Source organism: Aquarana catesbeiana, linkage group LG06 (assembly GCF_042186555.1).
Source record: "Aquarana catesbeiana isolate 2022-GZ linkage group LG06, ASM4218655v1, whole genome shotgun sequence".
NCBI lineage: Eukaryota > Metazoa > Chordata > Amphibia > Anura > Ranidae > Aquarana > Aquarana catesbeiana.
This window is the reverse complement of record NC_133329.1, coordinates 328599331-328626173: the sequence shown is the minus strand read 5'-3', so window position 1 is coordinate 328626173 and position 26843 is coordinate 328599331. Positions and strand designations below refer to the sequence as shown.

At 42.6% G+C, this 26843-nt stretch overlaps 1 protein-coding gene across 2 annotated transcripts in view; it reads right to left on the bottom strand.

The window, feature by feature from the left end:
- The window catches only part of PDE11A (phosphodiesterase 11A), a 988141-nt gene that overhangs the window by 208077 nt on the left and 753221 nt on the right, over positions 1 to 26843 (bottom strand). For both annotated transcript variants that reach the window (XM_073633831.1, XM_073633832.1), the window contains 2 exons: positions 10618 to 10764; positions 10387 to 10494 (listed from right to left, as the gene is read on the bottom strand). In XM_073633831.1, the coding sequence (XP_073489932.1) occupies positions 10387 to 10494; positions 10618 to 10764 (255 nt within the window). The remainder of the gene's footprint in view (positions 1 to 10386; positions 10495 to 10617; positions 10765 to 26843) is intronic.

Genomic DNA, 26843 nt, shown 5'->3' with positions numbered 1-26843 from the left:
AACAGCTACACTGCACAAGCATCAGTCCAAAATGGCGCCATTGGAGCAGCGTGCATGTGATTGACATGCAGGCGACTTCACTGGCATAATTTTGGACTGACAATTACACAGCATGGCTGCGAATTGGGTGCCTGTGCTACGAAAGATTTTTGCTATGCTGCCGAAGCTCAAGCCTTTTCTGGCGCTTTTTGTTTACAAGTTTAAATCAGTATTTTTTGCTAGAAAATTATTTATAACCCCAAACATTTTATATATATATATATATTTTTAGCAGACGCCCTAAGGAATAAAATGGCGATCTTTACAATTTTTTATGTCACATGGTATTTGCGTAGCGGTTTGAAAAAATAAACTTTAATGAATTAAAATTAAAAAAAAAAAAAACACACAATATATACCCCAATTTTTTTGTAATATATGAAAGATGACGTTACGCAGCGTAAAAAGATACCTCTCATGTCACAATTTAAAATTGTGCACACTGGTGGAATGGTGACAAATGACAGTAGTTAAAAATTTCTATAGTCGACACTTTAAAAATACATTTTAAATGTATTTACAGGTTACCTGTTTAGAGTTACATAGGCAGTCCAGTGCTAGAAATATTGCTCTCGCTCTAATGTTCATGGCAATACCTCACATGTGTGAGGGATGGGGGTGCTTTAAAAAAAAATTCTTATTGGTTTTATTTTTTATTTATACGCTGTTTCTTTTTTTTAATCACTTTTATTCCTATTACAAGGAATGTAAGCATCCCTTGTAATTTTTTTTAATCTTTTGCTTTAAAAAAAAAAAAACTGTTTACTTCCACCCTGGACTGGAAGTGACGTCATGACGTTGCTCAGTCCGCCAAGGCCATAGAGGCGATCAAAGATCAATCTAGTCTTTTATCACCTCTGTGACCAGCTGACTGTATTGTTGGATCGTTTTTGGGTGCGCCAGTAAAAAGGGTAAGCCCGACAAATAACGGTGAGCAGCGGGCGGGGGGCATCCATATACTGTCCAGTAGCTGTTGTCATCTGTTTTGCTTTGATCAACCTGAATGAAGAAAATGCTATCATTGGTCATATGACTTGTAGCTTCAGAGTCAATGCAACAGGTGTGAAATGATGAGGCTCTTTCTTTTGGAGTTTAAGGTACACTCAGTCTGCAAAAATCTTATATTTGCTCTTTAACATTTGTGTGTCTAATTTTTATCTGGTTAATTCTAGTTTTCTAAATTCTTCAGCTTGCATTTAAATTCAAGCCATCATTTCTAAGAAACATCTTATATAGTCCTGCATGTAATAGGTCGGGTATAGCTTTCTAATAAGGCACAGTTTTAATGCTAAGATTTTCACATGTGCAACTGTGCATTTATAAACAGTCGAGCATTTACTTCTTTCTCTGTCAATTCCTCTGTCGGTAGGTTTGATCTGGGCTCTAGTATACACTAGAGATGAGCTTAGACATATGAATGCCCTATACACATGACCGGTTTTACCGCCGGAACAAACTCTGAAGGTTTTTTCAATGGAGTTCCAACGGAATTCCGCTCAAGCTGTCTTGCATACACACGGTCACACCAAACTCCGACCGTCCAGAACGCCGTGACGTACAACACGTACGATGGGACTAGTAAACGGAAGTTCAATAGCCAGTAGCCAATAGCTTCTGTCTCGTACTTGCTTCAGAGCATGCGCCGTTTTTGGTGCATACAGATGAGCGTTTTTTCCGATAGTAATTTTTTCCTTCGCAAAAATATAATGTCCTCTATCTAAGTCCGTCTGAATTTTCGACAGAAAAAGTCAGATGGGGCATACACACGGTCGGAATATATGATGAAAAGCTCCCATCGGACTCTTTCTGTTTGAAATTCCGCTCGTGTGTACGCGGCATTAGAGTCTACTCATGGCAAAATCTGTACCAACTGGGTTTGATTGCAATTTTTCAATGTGCAATATATATTCTATGTATATGTATATTTTTCTTTTATAATTGTAGGGCTATGTTTGCCTGCTTCTGATTACCTTTTGTATTAATTAAAGTGGCATCACTGCCTTTTAAACCTATTTTACTGCCTACTACTCCACTTTCTGCCTTAAAAGTCCAAGGGGATCATTCCACTGCAATGTTTACTTCTTTCTCTAATTTTAATGGTAAGTTTATTTTAACAGTGACAGACAGAATAACAACAAAAATATCCAGAAAAACGTGTTTCAAAAAAGTTATAAATTGATTTGCATTTTAATGAGTGAAATAAGTATTTGATCCCCTATCAATCAGCAAGATTTCTGGCTCCTAGATGTCTTCTATACAGGTAACGAGCTGAGATTAGGAGCACTCTCTTAAAGGGAGTGCTCCTAATCTCAGTTTGTTACCTGTATAAAAGACACCTGTCCACAGAAGCAATCAATCAGATTCCAATCTCTCCACCACGGCCAAGACCAAAGAGCTGTCCAAGGATGTCAGGGACAAGATTGTAGACCTACACAAGGCAGGAATGGGCTACATTGCCAAGCAGCTTGGTGAGAGGTTGACAACAGTTGGTGCGATTATTCGCAAATGGAAGAAACACAAAATAACTGTCGATCTCTCACAGTCTGGGGCTTTATGCAAGATCTAATCTCGTGGAGTTTCAACGATCATGAGAGTGGTGAGGAATCAGCCCAGAACTACACAGGAGAATCTTGTCAATGATCTCAAGGCAGTTGGGACGATAGTCACCAAGAAAACAATTGGTAACACACTACGCCGTGAAGGACTGAAATCCTGCAGCACCCGCAAGGTCCCCCTGCTCAAGAAAGTACATGTACAGGCCCGTCTGAAGTTTGCTAATGAACATTTGAATGATTCAGAGGAGAACTGGGTGAAAGTGTTGTGGTCAGATGAGACCAAAATCAAGTTCTTTAGCATCAACTCAACTCGCCGTGTTTGAAGGAGGAATGCTGTCTATAACCCCAAGAACACCATCTTGACCGTCAAACATGGAGGTGGAAACATTATGCTTTGGGGGTGTTTTTTTGCTAAGGGGACAAGACAACTTCACTGCATCAAAGGGACGATGGACGGGGCCATGTACCATCAAATCTTAGGTGAGAACCTCCTTCCCTCAGCCAGGCAATTGAAAATCGGCCGTGGATGGGTATTCCAGCATGACAATGACCCAAAACACACAGCCAAGGCAACAAAGGAGTAGCTCAAGAAGAAGCACATTAAGGTCCTAGAGTGGTCTAGCCAGTCTCCAGACCTTAATCCCCCAAAAAATATGTGGAGGGAGCTGAAGGTTTGAGTTACCAAACATCAACCTCAAAACCTTAATGACTTGGAGAGGATCTGCAAAGAGGAGTGGGACAAAATCCCACATCTCCCTCCTGAGATGTGTGCAAACCCAGTGGCCAACTACAAAAAATGTCTGATCTCTGTGATTGCCAACAAGGGTTTTGCACCAAGTATTTTTTTTTTCTTTTTTGTTTTTTTGCCAAGTATTAAGTCATCTTTTGCGAAGGAGTCAAATACTTAATTCACTCATTAAAATGCAAATCAATTTATAACTCTTTTGAAATGCGTTTTTCTAGATATTTTTGTTGTTATTCTGTCTCTCACTGTTAAAATAAACCTACCATTAAAATTGTAGACTGATTATTTCTTTGTCAGTGGGCAAACATACAAAATCAGCAGGGGATCAAATACGGTACTTTTTTCCCCTCACTTACATGCAGCTGTGGGAAGAGGAAGGGGATGCCTTTTAGCCATACCATTGGCTTTGTGCAGTGACAGCTTCCTGGCGGGATAGCTCAGGCGGGTTTGGACTAGGATCAGTATACACCTGAGCTCTACTCTGGTATACACTTCCACATACCCTCTGTTGTCAGCAGCATCTTCCTTTTTAATTTGCAGGACTGACACTTCTAGTTTGTCAGATTAGCAACTGAGAAATTTGTGGTGAAACACTATTAGTAGCTATCATAGCTATCATCATAGCCATCTTGCGATTTTTTTTCACATGCGGTTTTGCTGTAACTCGCAGTGTTTAGTACTTTGGCTGTATCTGGGTCCATGACCTGTTGGAAAGCTTCTTCAGATATCACTCTTATCAGCCATGATGTGCTGGCAACATGGCTACATCATAAACATGTAGTTCCACTAGGAAGAACATTACATTATACAGCATCAAATAACAGTTTCACTTAGTGCCAGGACTATATTTTAATTCACAGTATAATACACAGTATGAGAATGGTTGTAGCCCGTATATCTGTAAACTGCATGCTGTCTGCTTACAGACTTTTCATGATGTATGCTGTCTGCTTGTGAGTGATTTAGTATGTCTGTATCTATGAGACTCAGCTGTGTGGGTAAGGAACAAAGGTCATATAGTTTAAACCCACAATGGAAAAAAACATTTCAGACTACCTTCCTGAAAGTTTGCATTCACTCCTGAGCAGAGCGTATTATGTGCAGAACGGAAAAATTTGTTTAGTTTTGGATAGATTCGTTATATTACTAATTTCGTTTTTGTTGATTTGTTTTGGAATTCGCTTAGTTTCGTTTTCTTAAATTTAGTTTCATCTACTAATCTTCTAACGAATTCCAAATTTTTGTAATGATTCGAAATTGGATCGGTCGAAAAATGATCGACCAATTTGAATTCTGTGTGAAGAATAGCTGGTTGTTAAGGCCGGCTGCCGCATCCTTAACAACCGATGACTCATCAGCTGTCAGCGAGCTTCCCCACTTACAGCTGAAATTTGAACAAACGAATGCCGGCTTCAGAAGACAAAACAGCATGGGGCCCAAATTTTTTTTAAAAACGACGCGGGGTCCTCCCCAAAATCTATACCAGACTCTTATCCGAGCATGCAGCCCGGCTGATCGCAGCCGTATAACACGTGGAAGCGCCGTCAAATGACGGCGCAATCACATGTAAACAAACCGGCGTGATATCTGGTTCCTCTTTCCCCTCTCTGTCCAGTGAGAGCGGAGAGGGGAGAGATTGGTGGCAGCAGTGCTGTGGGCTGGATGTGTAGTGCCCACAGCGCTGAAATGTGACAAATCCATCCATCCATTCTCAGCCATGCATACCCATCCATACACTGCATACCCATCCATCATCCATACTCTGCATACCCATCCATACTCTGCATACTCATCCATACTCTGCATACCCATTCATCCATCCATACTCAGCATATCCATCCATGCTCTGCATACCCATTCATCCATCCATACTCAGCATACCCATCCATACTCAGCATACCCATCCATACTCGGCATACCCATCCATACTCGGCATACCCATCCATACTCGGCATACCCATCCATCCATCCATACTCAGCATACCCATCTATACTCTGCATGCCCATCCATACTCGGCATACTTATCCACCCATCCATGCTCACCCATCCATACTCAGCATACTCATCCATCCATCCATGCTCACCCATCCATACTCAGCATACTCATCCATCCATACTCAGCATACTCATCTTTCCATACTCAGCATACTCGTCCATCCATCCATGCTCACCCATCCATACTCAGCATACTCATCCATCCATCCATGCTCACCCATCCATACTCAGCATACTCATCCATCCATCCATACTCTGCATACTCATCCATACTCTGCATACCTATTCATCCATCCATACTCAGCATATCCATCCATACTCTGCATACCCATTCATCCATCCATACTCAGCATACCCATCCATACTCAGCATACCCATCCATACTCAGCATACCCATTCATACTCGGCATACCCATCATACTCGGCATACCCATCCATACTCTGCATACCCATCCATACTCTGCATACCCATCCATACTCGGCATACCCATCCATCCATACTCAGCATACCCATCCATACCCAGCATACCCATCCATACTCGGCATACCCATCCATATTCGGCATACCCATCCATCCATACTCAGCATACCCATCCATACTCTGCATGCCCATGCATACTCGGCTTACTCATCCATCCATCCATGCTCACCCATCCATACTCAGCATACTCATCCATCCTCATCCATACTCAGCATACTCATCCATCCATCCTCATCCATACTCAGCATACTCATCCATCCATCCATGCTCAGCCATCCATCCATCCTTAGCAATACTCATCCATCCATCCATCCATGCTCAGCCATCCCATCCACCCCCATCTATAATTAGCCATACCCATCCTTACTCAGCCATACCCAGCAATACTCAGCCATACCCAGCTATACTCAGCCGTACCCAGCCATACTCAGCCATACCCAGCCAAACCCAGCTGTACCCAGCCATACCCAGCTGTACTCAGTTGTACCCAGCCATACTCAACCGTACCATCTATACCCAGCCATACTCAGCCGTGTCATCTATACCCAGCCGTACCCATCCGTACGTAGCCATACTCATTCATGCTCAGCCATCCCCATCCACGGCTCATCCATCCCCATTTATGCTCATCCATGCCACATCAGTTATCATCCATGCCACATCCATGCCACTACAGTGCCTCACAAAAGTGTTATGGTAGTCAAATTTGATTTGAAACTTATGTCCCTAGAACACCTGATGGTGCTCCCTGCACGTTGGTCCTCTGTATGTGGCCAGGCTGTGGAAAAGTCTCACAAATGTGGTATCGCCATACTCAGGAGGAGTAGGAGAATCTATTTTGGGGTGTAATTTTTGGTATGTACATGCTATGTGTTAGAAATATTGTGTAAATGGACAACATTGTGTAAAAAAAAAATGAGTTTTCATTTTCTTTACACAGTTTCCAAAAACTTGTAGAAAAAAATGATATGTTCAAAAGACTCGATATGCCTCATAGATTATACATTGTTTTTAGGCGTTTCCTTTGTCCTGGTTCTCCAGGGCCTTCAAAAATGCGAAAGTGTAATTTATGCTCCAAGAACACCTAATGGCGCTCCCTGCATGTTGGGCTTCTGTGTGTGCCCACGCTGTGTAAAAGTCTCACACATGTGGTATCACCATACTCAGGAGGAGTAGCAGAATGTGTTTTGAGGTGTAATTTGTGCTATGCATATGCTGTGTGTGAGAAATAACCTGCTAATATAACAATTTTGTGGAAAAAAAAAAATCTTGATTTTGCAAAGAATTGTGGGAAAAAATTACAACTTAAAAAAAACTCACCATGCCTCTTACTAAATACCTTGGAATGTCTACTTTCCAAAAAGGGTCATTTGGGGGGTATTTGTACTTTTCTGGCATGTTAGGGTCTCAAGAAATGAGATAGGCCGTCAGTACTTCAGGTGTGATCAATTTTCAGATTGGCACCATAGCTTGTGGACTCTATAACTTTCACAAAGACCAAATAATATACACCGATTTTGGTTATTTTTACCAAAGATATTTGGCCAAAATATATTAAGAAAAATTACTGATTTGAAAAATTTTATAACAGAAATGAAGAAAAATGCATTTTTTTAAAAGGAATTTTCGGTCTTTTTTCTTTTATAGCGCAAAAAATAAAAAACCCAGCGGTGATTAAATATCACCAAAAGAAAGCTCTATTTGTGTGAAAAAAAGGACAAAAAATTCATATAGGTACAGTGTTGCATGACTGAGTAATTGTCATTCAAAATGTGAGAGCACCGAAAGCTGAAAATTGGTCTGGTTAGGAAGGGGGTTTAAGTGCCCAGTGGTCAAGTGGTTAATAGAGGGGGGCCCCAAATCCCGCCCCCCATGTGAATGAGTATGGGGTACATAGTACCCCTACCCATTCACCAAAAAAAGGTGTACAAAGTGAGTAAAGACAGTTCACTAGTTTTTGACAAGTCCTTTATAAAAAAATAAAAAAACAATGTCTCCTGGTATAGATTAATCATCATTCACACTGCCCGCCACAACGCCAGACAGGAAAAAAGAGAAAAAAAAACCCTCCAGCCTCGTCAAAGGCTCCCTGTCGACTGCCTACTCCTCCCTCTGATGTTTCTCAAATAGCCCCCCTTGTGACGTCACTGAATGGGGCATGCTGGGTTGATTATGACACAAGGGGGCGGGGTCATCGGGTGACTCCTCCCCTTGGCTATTTAAGAAAAGTCAGATGGAGGAGCAGGCAGTCGGTGGGCAGATTTTTTTCGCTTTTCATCTGCTGCGCCATCCAGTACGGGGGATGGCATGATTGACAATGAATCTACATCAGGGGACATTTTCTGGGTCTGGTACGTGCCTTTTTTTTTAATTCAGAAAAAAAAACAGCCTTTCGGGTCTGGTATGGATTTTAAGGGGAGCCCCACGCTGTTTTTTTTTTTTTTCTGAATTCTCTATTGCCAGCATTCTTTTCTTTACATTCTGCTGTTTATTCAAACTTCACCATCAAGGCCAAAGAGCTGTCAAAGGGCGTCAGGGACAAGATTGTAGACCTGCACAAGGCTGCAATGGGCTACAAGACCATCAGCAAGAAGCTTGGTGAGAAAGAGACAACCGTTGGAGCGACAACCATTGGAGCGATTATTCTCAAATGGAAGAAATGCAAAATAACCATCAATTGCCCTCGGTCTGGAGCTCCATGCAGGATTTCGCCTCATGGGTAAGGATGATCATGAGAAAAGTGAGGGATCAGCTGAGAACTACATGGAGGAGCTTGTGAATGATCTCAATGCAGTTGGGACGACAGTCACCAAACAAATCATTGGTAACACAATACGCCACCATGGATTGAAATCCTGCAGAGCCCGCAAGGCCCTCCTTCTCAAGTAGGCACATGTAGAGGCCCATCTGAAGTTCGCCAATGAACATCTAAATGATTCAGAGAAGGGTTGGGAGAAAGTGCTGTGGTCATATGATACCAAAATTGAGTTCTTTGGCATTAACTCGACTTGCCATGTTTGGAGGAAGAAAAATGCTAACTATGACCCCAAGAACACCATCCTTACAAACACGGAGGTGGAAACATTATGCTTTGGGGCTATTTCTCTGCTAAAGGTACAGGCTGACTTTGCCGCACTGAGGGGCCAATGGACAAGGCCATGTATTGTAAAATCTTGGATGAGAACCCTCTTCCCTCAGCCAGAACACTGAAGATGGGTCATGGATGGGTCTTCCGGCATGACAATGACCCAAAACATATCGCCAAGGCAAAAAAGAAGTGGCTCAAGAAGAAGCACGTTAAGGTCTTGAAAGGGCCTAGTCAGTCTCCAGACATTTATCCTATAGAAAATGTATGGAGGGAGCTGAAACTTCAAGTTGCCAAGCGACAGCCAAGAAACCTTAAGGATTTAGAGAAGATCTGTAAAGAAGAGTGGACCAAAATCCCTCCTGAGATGTGTGCAAACCTGGTAACCAACTACAAGAAACGTCTTACCTCTGTGCTTGCCATTGAGGGTTTCTCCACCAAGTCATGTTTTGCTTAGGGATCAAATACTTATTTTACTGACTGAACTGCAACTCAATTTATAACATTTGTATCTCTGTGTTTTTTCTGGATTTTTGGTTTATATTCTGTCTCTATCATTGAAAATACACCTATGATAAAATTATAGACCCTTCATTTCTTTGTAAGTAGGCAAACTTACAAAATCTGCAGGGGATCAAATAATTATTTTTGTCACTGTATACCTATAATCCACAATGCTGTGCCGTGTTTACTTGCTTATCTGCATGTGACCTCCTCCCTTGTGACAGTGCTTATTCTAGCAACCACTCACTAGGCCCAAGCACTGTTACATGACTGGGGGAATGACATAACCTCTCCCTCTGTTTGCAAACACCAGTAATTCCATTGCTAGCTGAGAAGGAACATGGAGCAATGAGGGAATGCTGGTAAAGTGAATAGAGAACTGTGGGAATGAACAAAGAAAAACATACATACTCACCTAGATGGCTGCAGCTCCAATGCTGCAGCTGTCTGCCACTGGCTCTAAACTGAGAACTGAGTGATCACTCAGTTCTTGAGTCTGCTCTGAGCACTAAGCAGTGACTTTCAGTTACCGTCTCTGTGCTCTGCCCCTCCAGTGCTCACTGGAGCGCCGGGCTGTGGAGGAGACGGGAGCGGCTGGCTCAGGCTCTCAGTGGTGCACTGGAGACAGGCATCTGGGCAGATCTCAACATTATTAATGGGATCCCTCCAGAACCTGGACCGGCTCTAATACGTGAGCGGGCTTTAGCGCGCTGTTAACTGAATCTGAGTCACAGGAGTGCAAAAATAAGTGCACTTCTATGGCCCACAGGAGAAATATGGTCAAAAGAGCTTTGACCATATTTCTCCTTTAAAAGCTTTTACACATTAAAAAAATCTAATTAAATTTACCCTAAACCATTCTAATTTCCTTTTAAATCAATACTTTCCTGAAATGTCTGAATTAAATGATGAACACCCAGTAATATATCAAAACATAGCAAAGACAGTACAAATAAAATGATCTGGAGCCTCAATACTCACAGTTAACATGGCAAACATCAGCTGGCACACATTGAAGGCATGCCGCCAGTTGTGATAGAGAACCATTCGATAATTCTTCCTCACTGTCAGCAGCCACCTGCACAAGGTCTGTAAAACAGAAGGGGCATGAAGATGTGCTGTACTATGTATGGCAGAAGATCTCATTACCAGTGTACAGAGAACCTATTCCAGTACAAGAGAGGCTGATACATGAGCAGAGCAGATGTTTACCTCGTAATCAATTTTAAACTTCTGAACCATTCCCAACTCCATGAACATTCTCAGGGCTGCTGTAATCATCTCGTCAACGTCCAGGGAGAAGTCATCAAAATGGATGTCATCGATAGAAAGTTCTGACACCAAGGGGATGTTGGCTGCCTTGAATGATAGAGAACCGAGTTACATACTGCTTCAGTGAGAAATGGACTTTGTTCATACATAGGATTTATTTTTCCAGAAATGTTCAGTAATACATCAAAGTATGTGTTTCTCTGTGCCAAAAACCCTGTTGTTTGTGTCCTTCACTAGAATTAGGCAGTAAAAATAGATGTCCATCTTGTCAGACTGCTGAAATTAAATTTCAAGTAAAAAAGCTAACAGCACCCAAAAAAGAAACTACCTAACAGTTGTTTACATACCCATATGTGCATTAAGTAGACGTCAATACAAAACTTTTTTTTTTAGTTTTGGATAGAATGGGAAAAGATCAGAACCCCTGTCAGATTTCACTGCTATCTGGGGCTTTCTTAAGCGTGTTGGTGCAATGTGATGCCATTTATTCTTAGAGCACTTTTATTGCAGCCCAGCGCACAGCTATGCATTAATGTGAGGTTCAGTGGGCTGCTGAAAATGCTACATGCAAACTTTTTTGGGCCATAGTGCTGTGTACAAGTGAATGAGCTGCCCTAATAAAACACCACATGCATTCAACACACCACAACAGACTGGGCTGGTCTGATTGGGCCCTCAGAGAATCACCGGGCAAAAACTAAAGTAAAATCTCCAATAGCAAAACAAAGATTAAGGTCTAATGCGCAAGGACAGAGCAGCTCCTGTGTGCTGAAGCATAAAATTGCTGACATTTTCCTTCACCTGGGGAGCCATTTGTGCAGCATACACCGACCACCACAAGTGAAAATCTGCATGCAGCTGCGCTCAGGTAAATGCCAATGCACGCAAATGGCGTTTTTCACCCAATGTGCCACTTTCCCATTTGGGGAGAAACCCTTTACCAGCATGCGCTGGTGGTGTGGCAGGTGCAGCTCCCCAGGCGCAGGGAAGCACAGAGAATTTTACACTATAGCACAAAGGAGCTGTTTTATGTTCACGTGCATGAGGCTCAATAAGGATGTTCCATTATTAGTACAGTAGGGGAAGGCAAGAATCCCTGTCAGAATCGTATTGCAGTCTGTGTCTCTTTTGTAGATTTTACCTCACTTCCTGTCTGGTGAAACAGTTGTCATGTGACAGGAAGTAAGGGGACATTTCTCAGCAGGAATCCTGGGTAGCAAAAAAAAAACCTGACAGGTGTTCTAATCCTTCCACACTCTACCCATAGAAAAAAAGGTTTTAGCTGGACATACACTTACATGGTCAGAAAATCTGAAGATAAACTTGGTCCGATGAACGATCTGCTGATTTTCTGATCATTAGTATGCTGCTTTTGATAGCCGATTATGAATTTTCGGCAGACAAAAACTGTATGTGCAGGCTTGAAAATTTTTGTCTGATGTGACCACAACGTCCAATTTACTTTTCATTAGTACGGTTTTCTGACAAAAAAAAAATCTGAAGACCAAGACTAGGCATGCTCAGAAATGAAGGAACACATACAAAACACATTACGTCACTTCTGACGTTGAATTCTGTCGTCAGAAAATTTTCTGATGGTGAATACCCTCTTCACTTTTGATTTGAGACTAGCATCAAACAAAAAACTGATGAAAAACCGTGTATACGGTTTAGGCTTTAGGCTGGTTTTGCATTTTTGTGGTGTGTCAGAATGCAGTGTGGTGCGCTGCAACACAGGTCTGTTGGCAAAGTGCACTTGGGTGCCAATACAAATAATGGCACCACTGCACACCAATACGCATAACACATGTTTTGCATGTTACTGCAAAATGTATTCATTTCTTTTTATAAAGTGGGGAAGTGTTAGAAATGTTGTAAGGTTTTAATTGCTGACCAGCAGTCCCGCATTTTAAGCGAGCATGCTGGGTGTCTGTCCACAACCCAGAACAACAGAGGGAAGAGGAGAATGCCAACTGCCGAGGAAGTACGGAATAAAGTAAAGAAAATTTTTAATTTTAATGGCACCCTGGGCAAAAACAATAATTTAGCCCTTGCGATGTGAAATATTAGCATTGCAAAACAAAAGCTCTTCCTTTATAAACTGGAGCTGACCACAAAATTCAGTTTCATTATTTAAGCATGAGCTGTACAAAGTAGAGAATATATAAAGCAGCCACATAAACATTGATTGCACAGGACTGTAAACAGATTTATGGCAAATCAACTGACAATGGAACAATGGAAAAGGATATTTTGCTGTCTTGAGTACCACATGCTGTTTCACTGGATTATTATGTTTTTGTGTGTTACAGTCAACAGAAATCTGACAAATTGCAGAAATACTGCTGACCCTGGATGGAATTTCCACTATTTATGGTTCTATTTTTATCCATATAGTATGTAAGGTGGTTGAAAAGAACGGTTGACATACAGTATAAGTAATTATTGGTAAAGCATAGGCTGCATTAAAGGATAAGCATTAGAACAATTTTAGTTACCTAGTTACATAGTTTGTAAGGTTGAATGAAGACCATCCAGCTCAATGCGTGCACACATGTGTGTCTACTGTTTTTCATATCCCTGTGCATTGTGTTTGCTAAGAAACACGTCTAAAAGTTTAATTATACTCTCTGCTGGCACCACCAACTGTGGAAGGGACTTCCGCATCCTTCCCACCCTGACAATAAAGAATGCCTTACAAAGTTTAAGATTGAACCCCTTCTCCAATTTAATGTGTGGCCACGTTTTTTTTTGGGACCGAAGATTAAATAGTTTCCTCCCAATGCTAGAGTCACCATTCAAAGATCTGTATAACGCAATCATATCCCCTCTAAAGTGTCTCTTCTCCAGCGAGAATGTTTAATGTTTGTAGTCGTTTCTCATAACTGATGTCCTCCAGCCCTCTTATTAGGTGTCCACAACTGGACAGCATACTCAAGATGTGGCCAAACCAGAGTTTTGTAAAGTGGTAGAACTATAGTTTTATCTGTTGAGTAAACACCTTTTTTAATGCATGCTAATAGTCTGTTGGCCTTGCTCTCTGCAGCTTGGCATTGCATGTCTGAGTTCAGTTAAGTTCTAAACAGCCCACTCAAGTGAGATTAAGTTTTTTTTTATTATCATAGTCCATTAACATTGAGTAGGAAGAGCAAGCTCCATGTAAGCTTCAATGTCCTTGATGGTACCAAGAAAGTCTATATACCTCTTAAATCTCCTATTTCAAATTCCTCTGTATGAAGCTTATTTAGGGGTTACAAAATTTCTACCCGTCTTCATGTGACAGTGCTGGCCCAATCTCCAAGCAGCATCCCTGTCACATGAGAGGGTGGAGAGTAAGTCGCATGCTCCTCCATACTAGCCAGTATTGAAGCTACTTAGCAAAGACATTTTAATTCATCATGTGAGTTGCTTGCCGTAAGAACTGCAGTATGCAGGCATATATATGTGATCTATAAAACTGCCTCTTTTGTACTGGCTAGTGACACCAAGCAGTAAGAAGGGAATGTTTCTTATGTCTTAGTTAGCTTAGTCAACACATAATAACAGAGTATGCTATGTAAGGCAATGTGCCATGGTGTCAACAGTTCCCAGAGATCTTTTTTCTACAAGGTAGTCAGCATATAGGCATTGGAAGGGGGATGAGAGCAGTTTTGGGATTAGATAGTTTTAGCCCCGAGTTCTACTTTAAAGTGGTTGCAAATTCCATTCATGAAATCTGATCTGGGCAAATATATCCGTAGAGTTTACTTATCTCTCTCCAAAGCTCTGAGTGCCGTGTCTTTCTGCTGCTCCATTCCTCTGTTATCAGCGTGATAACTTCTGACAAGTTCTCCGACACAGGAGATAAAAGCAGCTGGAAATTTGTGTTGAGGAGGGAACTTAGAGATAGATCAGCAAAGAGCTTGTCTATTTAGACTGCAGCTCTACAAGTTTCTTCGCTCCTCTACCTATGTGGAGGGGGGGGGGGGGTGTGCCTTTCCTCCAATCAGCTCTCACACAGTGTATGCTCAGACTCTACACCCACTGCCAAAACAGGAAGAAAGATTTGTAAAACGATGTGCACTTTTTAAAGATTGTAGAAAGCTAAAGACAGCAGATATACATGTAAAACTTATGTAGGGAGATTTGTTTCATCCCTGTGTATCATCTGAGGCTGTTCACTTCACTGGGTATAGGAGAGGGTTTACATCCACTTTAAGCCATGTGGGAAAGATCATGTAAAAATTATATTGAAAATGCAAATACATGTGCCAGTGTCCACTTATTAATGGAATTATAATTATTACCCATAACTGTTTCTTGTAAAGGACAAAAAGAAACAAAAACTATTACAATTGGAAACATCCATTGGAGTACGTGGATTAACCTGACAGAGTATTCTTTATTCATCATTTATTTCTATTTTTCAGGTAACCTCAGATTGTCTAACACTGAATAGATAAAATATGCAAATTCTTAAAAATGTGATCTTCTCACAGGGAAATTGTACCCTCATTTATTGTTTGTAAAAACACCAGAATGAGGTCAGAAAAGACTTGATCCCACTGTTCTTAGACTGATTGTCTTCTTACCAGATGTGACGTTTGTGTTAGGATCCTATCAGTGGATCCACTTTAATAATAAGCATTGTAATGCATATTTAACTTTGCCTGCATTTTGAAGAGCTACAAAAAAATGCACAAAAAAGCCTAATTTAGCTTCTACAATATATACACAATGCTGAACATATGTTACAGTTATATTTAAAGGCCATTTTTTTAAAGCAAAAAAAAAAAATAACTTTAAGTGAACACTGAGCTTAAATCAACCACACAATAAACATAAAGTTAAAAATGCATCTATTAATAAGAATGAAAGAGGGCAGCAAAGTTGTTGATTGTTGAAAGAGCTTGTAATTAGAAATAGACCTTATTCACACAGGCGACCAGGGACTATAAAAATAAAAACAAGTGGTTGAGCTGCGGTTTTACCACCCACAATAAAGAAATATGCAACCATTTGGGGCTGTACACGTGCAAAAATGATACCATCTGTTGCATTCGACACGTTTAAACATGCAGCAAGCCAGACATTTGGTCTGTAATTGTAGTGCGGTATTTACATATAAAATGCCTATTCTGCTGTCAAAAATTGGCCCTTCTAAGCCAGCTGACCTACGTTCAAAGGTCCTTGCAGTACATTATCTGTGAAAAGCATTCAGCCTAGTGAAGTCCTGCATTAGTTTGATGGGACTGAAAACTGACAGAATCCCCCTATAATAGCCATGGTAGATCCATATCTAAACCTCATCTCTCATTTCTGACATATACTACATGGAATATAATTTCAAGGAAATAAAGTAGATCAATCCTGATCATGATATGATAATCTATATGATGTATACATGTAGCAAGCATGACTGCACAAATATTTCCAAACAGTAATTAAACTTGGTGCTGCTTTAAAAGGACAGCATTATGTATTGTTTACATCAAACACATTTTTGAAACGGATATATTACTAGTGCAGTGAATTCACACTTTTTCACAATAATTCAACTCTAGCATTAGCACAAAGTCCTCTACAATGAGAAGTAGGGTGCAAATAAAGACTGCCGCTAAAATGTGTAAGTAGCGGTCTCTCTGCAGCAGCCCGACATGCCCGCAGCTTGGTCAGAAACACAGGTCATAGACTGGCATTAGCATAATCGTTTTCTATGCGCCCTGTTCACATTAAAACACAGGTGGCAAGTGTGGTGCAGAAACCAGCCTTGATAGTTTCCCTGTGCGGATAGTGTATACAAGTCTTTAAAAAAATGTTTTACTGCACCCTCAATGCATATATTTCATTTTAATGAAAGCGTTAAAGTGGTTGTAAAAGCAAAAGTTTTTTCTTTCTTTCCTTAATGCATTCTCTGCATTAAGGTAAAAAACCTTCCAATACCCCGCATTCCCCTCCCAAACACACCTGACTTCTGTATCGATCCAGCACTGCCCCCCCGGTGTGGGGCTGAACCATGCTGTGTGTGTCTATGGACACACATAGGCTGGCTCGGGGGTTCGAGTCCAAACATGCCCCCTCATAGGAAGTTTCTTCCTATGGTAGTGCACAGAGAAGAGAAGGAGCCAAGAGCGCTGGGGGGGGGGGACCCCAGAAGAGGACGTTTAGGGCCACTTTGTGCAAAACCATTGCACAGGGCAGGTAATGTTTCTTGTTAAAAAAAAAAAAAAATCAGCATTTACAACCACTTTCACAACTGCTGATAAGTTATCAACCACTTAAAGTGGCATTGAGCTCTCATATGTAAAAAATACTGACAGGCAAGCTTTCTATATCAGAAGAGACCCTAGTGGTTTCTACTGTCATAAATGCCTCTCCCAGCCTGTCACTGGTGATGCAATTTGAGCTACTCATGCAAGCTCAGACTGCATTTACAGCACAAATGCCATTGTAAAGTGACTTCTGTGCGCATGCGCGGGAACTGGGAAGGAAGACCAGGTAAAAAATGGAAGTGCAGGGAGCAGTGACAACTGGAGGGCTGGGCTTGAGAGGTAAATTTGTCATAATGTGCTAGTATGCACTGCATGCTAGCTCATTATGGTATCAACCTGCAGGGGGACCATTTTTTTGCGGAGTTCAATAACGTTTTAAGGAGTGCATTTTTTTGAATTAGTCATTTGTCTCAAAGACCTGCATTGTAAGAAGGAGCAGTAAAGTGCTACCATTGTGTAACACCGAGTGCAAGTAAGTTGTATGCACTCATTTTTGCAAAACAGCACACCATAACTTATGGTAGGTGCATTGGTAAGGTGCATCGGGGAGCCCTAAAAAATGAAGTGCATCAGCACATATTATCATAACACATAGGTTTGTAATAAAATGCAACTTACCAGTCCCTAAATGCGTTGGCTGCATTATTTTTTTTTTTTTTATATTTTATATTTTCCTTAACTTCAACATAGTAATTCTGCCAGTAACATACTAATGCCCCGTACACACGGTCAGACTTTGTTCGGACATTCCGACAACAAAATCCTAGGATTTTTTCTGACGGATGTTGGCTCAAACTTGTCTTCCATACACACGGTCACACAAAGTTGTCGGAAAATCCGATCGTTCTAAACGCGGTGACGTAAAACACGTACGTTGGGACTATAAACGGGGCAGTGGCCAATAGCTTTCATCTCTTTATTTATTCTGAGCATGCGCGGCACTTTGTCCGTCGGATTTGTGTACACACGATCGGAATTTCCGACAACGGATTTTGTTGTCGGAAAATTTTATAGCCTGCTCTCAAACTTTGTGTGTCGGAAAATCCGATGGAAAATGTGTTAAGGAAGCCTACACACGATCGGAATTTCCGACAACAAGGTCCCATCACACATTTTCCGTCGGAAAATCCGACCGTGTGTACAGGGCATTACTGTCCTTTGGTGACAATGCTCACTCACTACACTATATCTATAGGGCAGCAGCATTGCCACCTTAGGACAGGACTACAGAACACCTCCCTGCTCTTCTTCTCCATAGCGGATTAAACAATGAACAGATAAATAGGTTATTGTTAAGGTTTACATACATTTTAAAATTCAGTTGAAAATTCAGCTTAAAAGCCATGTATAGCCTTTGGGAATGCATTTACATTTGCAATAGGACTTATGACACCTGCTATTAAGCTACCCATTCTAGTCTTGGTCATGCTGGTATCACTGGCTCTGAAAACTTTCTGTTCTAAATTCTGTTTCTATTTTAACATGGAGCAAGAATGTCACCGTGTGGTGGTTTAGAATCACCTCAAGCTGCTAGCTAGAGAACAGTTTCTTTTTTGCTTTCAGGCAACAGATGACAGTCTAGGAATTCACTCGGGGACCGAGCAATAAGATATAAATCACACAAGTTCAGGTAGTCTGGATATATATGTCTACATATGCTGGGGCAACAGCAATAAAATATCATATTTGCATCTGTGCCTGCCATCAAATGCACATTGTACAAACAAACATGTCACTTTGAGTTAAACAGTATGAAAGGTAGGAGCACGGTGTATATATAATTGGTGAACGGCGCTGTTATTGCTTACTATTAGAGTTCAGTGATGTGACACATGGAAAAATAAAATTTATAGCCAAAAAGAGTAGCAATATCAGAGTATAAAAAAATTTGGCATCTGGAAAAATGATAAACTGAATGTCACACTTCTCACACGTAGAGTATTCTATTATGAATTACATCATATCTGTCAGTGGAATATATATCTGAATATAAAAACCATCAGAAGAAAAGTGATTTAAAGTGAAATTTGTATAACGAATAACAAGCCTTCTATTATAAAATACAAGGAATAGCATACCCCTTCTACAAATCATATTAGGAGTCACCAAGGATTTCAGTGACTATGCATGATGATGCTGTAGGCCCTTATGATGTAGTGACAAACATGTAGACATCAAGACAGAATTTACATGTATTACATACAAATGTGAATGTTCCTTAAAAGCCAGTGACCGGATTAATCCCCCCCCCCCATCAAACTTTACCCATTTGATCCCCCTCTACAGTAGTTAGCACCCGAGATAGATTGCAAAATAAACGAAATGTCCCAATTTTTTTCCTGCATCTGTGGCCATGTAACTCCCTGGGGCTTGAATCTTTTCTTCTGCACTGAAGAGCTTGAGGATCTTTCTGAGATCAGCTATGTCCATTCCTGGTGATGTGAACACGGTGACTGTCCATTCACAAGGTCCTCACAGTGTCCTGTCCTGAAGACTCCAGAAGTGGTGCGACAATGTCACTATGAGGTCCTCAGTTACAGAGACGTTGAGAAAGGTCGCGTTACATTATGTTGGAGGATTATACATTTGCCTGGTGATGGACTTTAAAGTAAATGTCAGTTAAAATAATAGATCATAGATATACTTGTATAATAGTCCCTTCTGGCTTGGGGTTTAGCAGCATGGACAGGACATGTGGCAGAGATTCAAAGCTCACAGCTCATGGACAGGATGAGCATACATAATATATTTACATGCATTTACAAATTCAGACAGTAAAGGACGAAAGATCTATACATACACTATTATGGACGTTGGTCCATTTTATTTAAACCTTTTACAAAAGACAGTTTAATCTTTTTTTTTTTTTTTTTTTTTAAAGAACACTACACATTCCCTTTCCAATTACCTCATATTCAGAAGAAGAATGAGAAACACTCAATGAAAGGAAGCAAGCAGCTAAAACTATATGGTGGCAGGTAGTCCTTGAGAGACATGTACTGTACTGGTGACCCCACAATACGGATAAAACTTTTTCGCAGAAGAAAGTTTAATAAGACTCGTGGCCACTCATTACAATTAGAAGAAAAGAGGTTTAACCTTAAACTACATAGAGGGTTCTTTACTGTAAGAGCGGCAAGGATGTGGAATTCCCTTCCACAGGCGGTGGTCTCAGCGGGGAGCATTGATAGCTTCAAGAAACTATTAGATAATCACCTGAATGACCGCAACATACAGGGATATACAATGTAATACTGACACATAATCACACACATAGGTTGGACTTGATGGACTTGTGTCTTTTTTCAACCTCACCTACTATGTAACTATGTAACTATGTATGTATGAAGTCAACCTACCAGCCACTCTCTATAAATTATCTGTTACATTATGTGTATCTCAATCTCCAAGCTAAGAAAGCCAGCACTCTGAACCCCTCCTCCACAATGTCTCACTATTGGTTTGTGAGGTTTACTTATCCGCTAAAGGAGAAAGTGCGAGGAGCAAGGCCAGAATGATCATTTTAGCGCTACGGGGATCTCAAACCATTGTAGAACATAACTGCTTGAACATACTAGCACTCCACACCTGTTTTCGTAAAGGGACTTATTTTGATTATTTAAAAGAAAAACAGAATCTGTCCTGCTATCATTCCATGAACCTATATTTTCTAGCAGAACAAAGCACTGTCATCTTTATAATTCCTGATAAGTCAGTGTCCTAAAACCAACATGTGCATATCAAGTTTTTTACACTTTACAATCTGCATGTTATCTCAAAGTCATATCCTCCATGTGTACAGTGTGTGGAGGAAACATTTCCCACATCTTGGCCCTAACCCTACTTCCATAAGCTCCCTCTTTGCTAGACACCAGATCACTCCCATAGTCCCACAGTATGTTAGCATCCAATTGTTAAAGTCCTCCCACTCTAACCACACAGACGCTTCAGTTTCTCTGCCCCACACCATTAACTTTTAATTAGGTAATTTATCACTCCCTACCACCAGTCTTACTGCACTACTGCTTGACAGCTGGCTTATCCCCTTTTTACCCCACACTACCCCATCTCATCTCTCTCTATCAATTGTAGTTCTCACCACCACTCTCACTGCCCCTCACCACCTTCATTCCTAATTCACAAAGGTATCTCTAGCCAAGATGTCTTCTCACTGTTACGGTTGCACAAATATTAACCTCTGCCTCCTTCTCCCTTCACTCCATGCTGCCCCATCTCACCCTCTGTTGCCAGTTTAAAATACTATGCCCCTCCACTCTCGCTACCATTCTTCTCCTTCTCAATTCAATTCTCACAATTTGATAACAATGGTAAAAAGTGCCCCTCTTCTTCTTTCATATTGAACTCTTATGGTCTGCATTAATGTTCACAGGGTTGGGTTGCTGTATGCAGACTTGGACTGGCTGACCAGTCTGATGTACTTTACTTTAATTGTCATTTAAACCACAATGCATGTGTTTAATACTATATAGTACATTTTGTGTTCCACGGTGCCTTGTTCTGGTGGCTGTGCTGTATGTTCCCTATTCCACGCTGCCTCATTCTGTACACTGTGCTATATTATTAATTATTATTATTAAACAGGATTTATATAGCGCCAACAGTTTGTGCAGCGCTTTACAACGTGAGGGCAGACAGTACAATTACAATACAAATCAATATAGGTGGAATCAGAGGGCCCTGCTCGTTAGAGCTTATAATGCTATACTATGTAGATCATTTCAGACTTTTTACCACACCCCTTTAAGCCACATCCAATATTAAACACAATACAAACCACATGCAATTTTTCTTAAGGATGGTCAGCTTAATGTACAATCTTGCACACAGGGCCCCTGGATTCAGAACCCCTGCCCCTCCACTGCTCAGGGTCAGTAATTCAAGAATAAAGCAAGATTAAAAGAGAAGTACAGCCAAAGCTTTTTTGCACTTACTTGTGCTCCTCTGACACAGAATCAGCCACCAGTGGGCTAAAGTCTGCTGTCAGCTGATGTCAGCACTCCTCTCCAGGTTCTGGAAAGATCCTGACAATAATGTTGAGATTCACCCAGATGTTTAATCAACAGCTAGCTCAGCCTCTTTAGCACTTGAGGAGCAGATCAGGGAGTGGTGACTGTCAGTCATCACCCTCTGCGATGACTGACCAAGAACTGAGCAATCAGCGGTCACGTGATCGTTCAGTACTCGGACTTATAATCGGCAGAGGACAACTGCAGCATAAGACTGATGCTGGAGCAGGGAGGTGAGTATAGATGTTTGTGTTTTTTTTTATTCCCACACATCAATGATTACAACAGTAGAGCTTGTGTCTCCAATTGCAACTTACCATTGGCAGCTCCAATTTTTCCATCCTGGCAATGTCCTTTGAATATGAACTAGTACTTTCCCATGCTGAGCTTGCCTTCTGCTCTGATCCGTTGACCGGCTTTCCAATACTGAAGCGTACACAGGGCTGTGCACAATACCCTCCCTTATGTGACAGTATCTAGGCATGGGTAACTGGCTGCTCAGACATGAGGACATGCACGGTGGTACTATGGGGAGGCCGGGGGGTACCTTGTGTTCTTCTGTACCAGCAATACTTAAGTGACAGCTAGACTGTGAACAGAAGTTAAAGCATATCTAAACCAAAAAAAAAAAACAAAATATTGCAGCTTACCAATCCTTAAAAGTGATGCTGCATTTGTTTTCCTTTTTCTTTTAGGCATTTTTTTCTTTTATCTTCATCACTTAGCCAAGTTCTAAATTGCTATTATATTCCTGGCTGGATAGAACGCCAAGTAAGAGCTACGCTGTTTTCTGTACTTGAAGGCTCCGAGGACCGCAGCGTAACTCAGCAACTGCGCAGCCAGCACAGAGCAAGACAAAAGCGATGCTAAGTCATGATTAATTTCAGATCATTCTGTGAATGATGCTACGCTCTCTCTGTTCGTTGTTTCCAATTTGCTTGTTTACTTGTAGCATTCTCAAACCCTGGAGCAACTATTTGCTTGGCTACTGCAACTGTAATAAAAACTGAAATTCTCAATAAAAACAGCAGTGTGCTGAAGAGCAAGAATTCCATTTCTGCTGCAGCATTAATAGTGCATAAGTCTTTCTCATGAAAGTATGAACAAGCTTCTTTCTTTAGGACAAATAGAATCCTTGCTTTATGTGAAATACATCGGCCTATCGTCCAGGAACAAAATATTTAAAGGAAACCTGTATTGTGAGAAATATGGGGGCTGCCATTGTTCACCAGTCTTTAAAATGCGGCTTGTCTGATTGACTCTGAGATTTAGTACTTTCTAAAACAATGACACAGATTTACTAAAGGAGTACAGTGTCAGCATGGTCACTTTCCAAAGTAAATTTTCACTTAGGCCTCATGTACACTGCAGCTGGTAAACCGAGGTTTAGGAGCAGTTGGACGTTTTTTTCAGCAACCTCTGAACTCTCCTCTATGTTCAGAAGCATTTTTTTTAAAGCAAAAAAATGCGCTCAGAACGGATGTTCAGAGGAATTTAAAATGCAAAATGCTTGTAACAGCGTGTAAACGCGGTAAGTCACGTTTAGAATTCGTTCATAGCCGTTTTTAATGGGGAATAATTTCTGACCATTTGTAATGGAGAAAGAGAGAGAGAGAGAGAGAGAGAGAGAGAGAGAGAGAGAGAGAGAGACTCTCTCACGCTATGTTTTCCCATTGCAAATGGTCAGAAAAGATTTTGCATTCAAAACGCTTGTAATATTTGCTATCACACTGATCCTCCTCCCAGCCAATCAGGAAGTGGGTCGTGAGACCTGTCACCCGATTGGCTGAAAAGACAGGCGGTCCTGTTGGACGCCTAGGAGGAGGAGGGAGAAGACACACAGCGTCGCCCGTAGGAGCGCTGCCCACCCGGAACCTAGATAGAGTAAGTTCTGGATGACCGACCGACCACAAGAGAGGGGGGTGGTTGTTTGTCCACAAAACACCAGCCGTCACTGGTTGCCACCTCATCCCTTTAAAACTGAACACATATTAATTACAGAGGTTCTGTGGCTGATTAAGGTGGTAATTAAACCCACTTGGTGCCTTATCTGCATTAAATTTGCCTCAGAACCTGTGTAATTCATATGTGTTCGGGTTTAAAAGGATTAGGTAGCAATCCTAGTATCAGTGGTGATGGTTCAAGTGCAATTCCAATACGAATTGTAGAGTATGAGATTAGAAATGAACTGGAATGAAATCACACAGGACTCTTTCTCAAATCTCACTGTAAACAGGCTGTAAACACTCACTGAAACGCACATGAAAACTGATCGGAAACGGATGTGAAATCGATGTCTCTGCAAGTGAAATCTGTGCGATTTTCCCATCAGTTTCCATGCATGTATGATGTGAACAAGCCCTAAGGCTGGGTTCACAAATGTGCGTTGCGAATTGCAGCTCCGGTTTACCTGCGAAGATAAAAATGATTCATTCAGCGGTTCCTCTCCATTGTAGCTGTGGATCAGCTGACCTGGGAGAGGGGGGAGGTGTAGTGAGGAGGGGGAGAGCATTCGTGTTCAGAACGGAACACATTTGCAAATCAGATGCTTTCCCACTGAAGATAATGTGCTTGCAATTTTGCAATGCACTGCCTAGAAAAAGCATGCACATTTTGTGCAATGTGCAGTGCGAAAGCAATGCACATATGTGAGCCATACCCATTGAAAACAACATGTTTTCAAATGTTCTGCGAATTGGATGCGGTGTAAGCAATAGTGTGAACCCAGCCTTAAATAGCTGTCATATGGCACTAAAAATAGCAGTAATTGGTATCAGTGAGTACTTGAGGAAATGTATCGATACTCATACTCGGTCCTAAAAAACTGGTATCGGTGCATCCCCAGAAAATACCTTAGAAAAAGTGCAAAGACAAATTTATTTCAAGTAAATATTACTTGTCAGGTAACAAAATTGCTGAAATGCAAGTGATATAAGCAGACACGGGAGTCTCCCACATTTGACTGCGGGCTCACGGACACCCACGAGCGCGGGCGATCTCCCGGCTGGGCCTGTCACTCAGCCACTGACAGAGCAGCCCGAGCAGCCGAATGGAGCACGCTCCGCTGGTGGACACTGAGGCTGCACTGATAGTGACAACGTGCCACTGATGAAGAGGCACGTTGCCAATAGGGGTCCCCATGACTGCGATGCACCCGTCAATCACAGCTAGCTGACGGGTAGATCTGGTCGCTGCAAAGTGGCTGTCGTTACACCTCTGGTGGCACGCTCCTCCCCGCTGGCCCCTCCTTACGTCCCGTCCACCCCAGGGCCGGCGGGGAGGAGCGTGCCACCAGAGGTCTAATGACAGCCGCTTTGCAGGGACCAGATCTGGGACAGACAAGAAGAGAGGAGGGGCCAGCGGGGAGGAGCGTGCCAGGAGAGGTCTAATGACAGCCATTTCCCACGCTACTCTGCAAGTAATGTAAACAGCAGCTGCTTGGATCTTGCTGATGTGTTTCCCCCATTGTGTGCCCAGTGACTTGCTGCATGTCCCATGGTGTGCCCAATGCCTGGCTGCATGTCCCATGGTGTGCCCAGTGCCTTGCTGCATGTCCCATGGTGAGCCCAGTGCCTGGCTGCATGTCCCATGGTGTGCCCAGTGCCTTGCTGCATGTCCAATGGTGAGCCCAGTGCCTTGCTGTGTGTCCCATGGCTTGCTGCATGTCCCATGGTGTGCCCAGTGCCTTGCTGCATGTCCAATGGTGAGCCCAGTGCCTTGCTGTGTGTCCCATGGCTTGCTGCATGTCCCATGGTGTGCCCAGTGCCTTGCTGCATGTCCAATGGTGAGCCCAGTGCCTTGCTGTGTGTCCCATGGCTTGCTGCATGTCCCATGGTGTGCCCAGTGCCTGGCTGCATGTCCCATGGTGTGCCCAGTGCCTTGCTGCATGTCCAATGGTGAGCCCAGTGCCTTGCTGTGTGTCCCATGGCTTGCTGCATGTCCCATGGTGTGCCCAGTGCCTGGCTGCATGTCCCATGGTGTGCCCAGTGCCTTGCTGCATGTCCCATGCTGAGCCCAGTGCCTTGCCGTGTGTACCATGGCTTGCTGTGTGTCCCATGGTGTGCCCAGTGCCTTGCTGCATGTCCCATGGTGTGCCCAGTGACTTGCTGCATGTCCCATGGTGTGCCCAGTGCCTGGCTGCATGTCCCATGGTGTGCCCAGTGCCTAGCTGCATGTCCCATGGTGTGCCCAGTGCCTTGCTGCATGTCCCATGGTGAGCCCAGTGCCTTGCTGTGTGTCCCATGGCTTGTTGCATGTCCCATGGTGTGCCCAGTGCCTTGCTGCATGTCCCATGGTGAGCCCAGTGCCTTGCTGTGTGTCCCATGGCTTGTTGCATGTCCCATGGTGTGCCCAGTGCCTTGCTGCATGTCCCATGGTGAGCCCAGTGCCTTGCTGTGTGTCCCATGGCTTGCTGCATGTCCCATGGTGTGCCCAGTGCCTTGCTGTGTGTCCCATGGTGTGCCCAGTGCCTTGCTGCATGTCCCATGGTGTGCCCAGTGCCTGGCTGCGTGTCCCATGGTGTGCCCAGTGCCTTGCTGCGTGTCCCATGGTGTGCCCAGTGCCTGGTTGCATGTCCCATGGTGTGCCCAGTGCCTTGCTGCGTGTCCCATGGTGTGCCCAGTGCCTTGCTGCATGTCCCATGGTGTGCCCAGTGCCTGGCTGCATGTCCCATGGTGTGCCCAGTGCCTTGCTGCATGTCCCATGGTGTGCCCAGTGACTTGCTGCATGTCCCATGGTGTGCCCAGTGCCTGGCTGCATGTCCCATGGTGTGCCCGGTGCCTGGCTGCATGTCCCATGGTGTGCCCGGTGCCTTGCTGCGTGTCCCATGGTGTGCCCAGTGCCTTGCTGCATGTCCCATGGTGTGCCCAGTGCCTGGCTGCATGTCCCA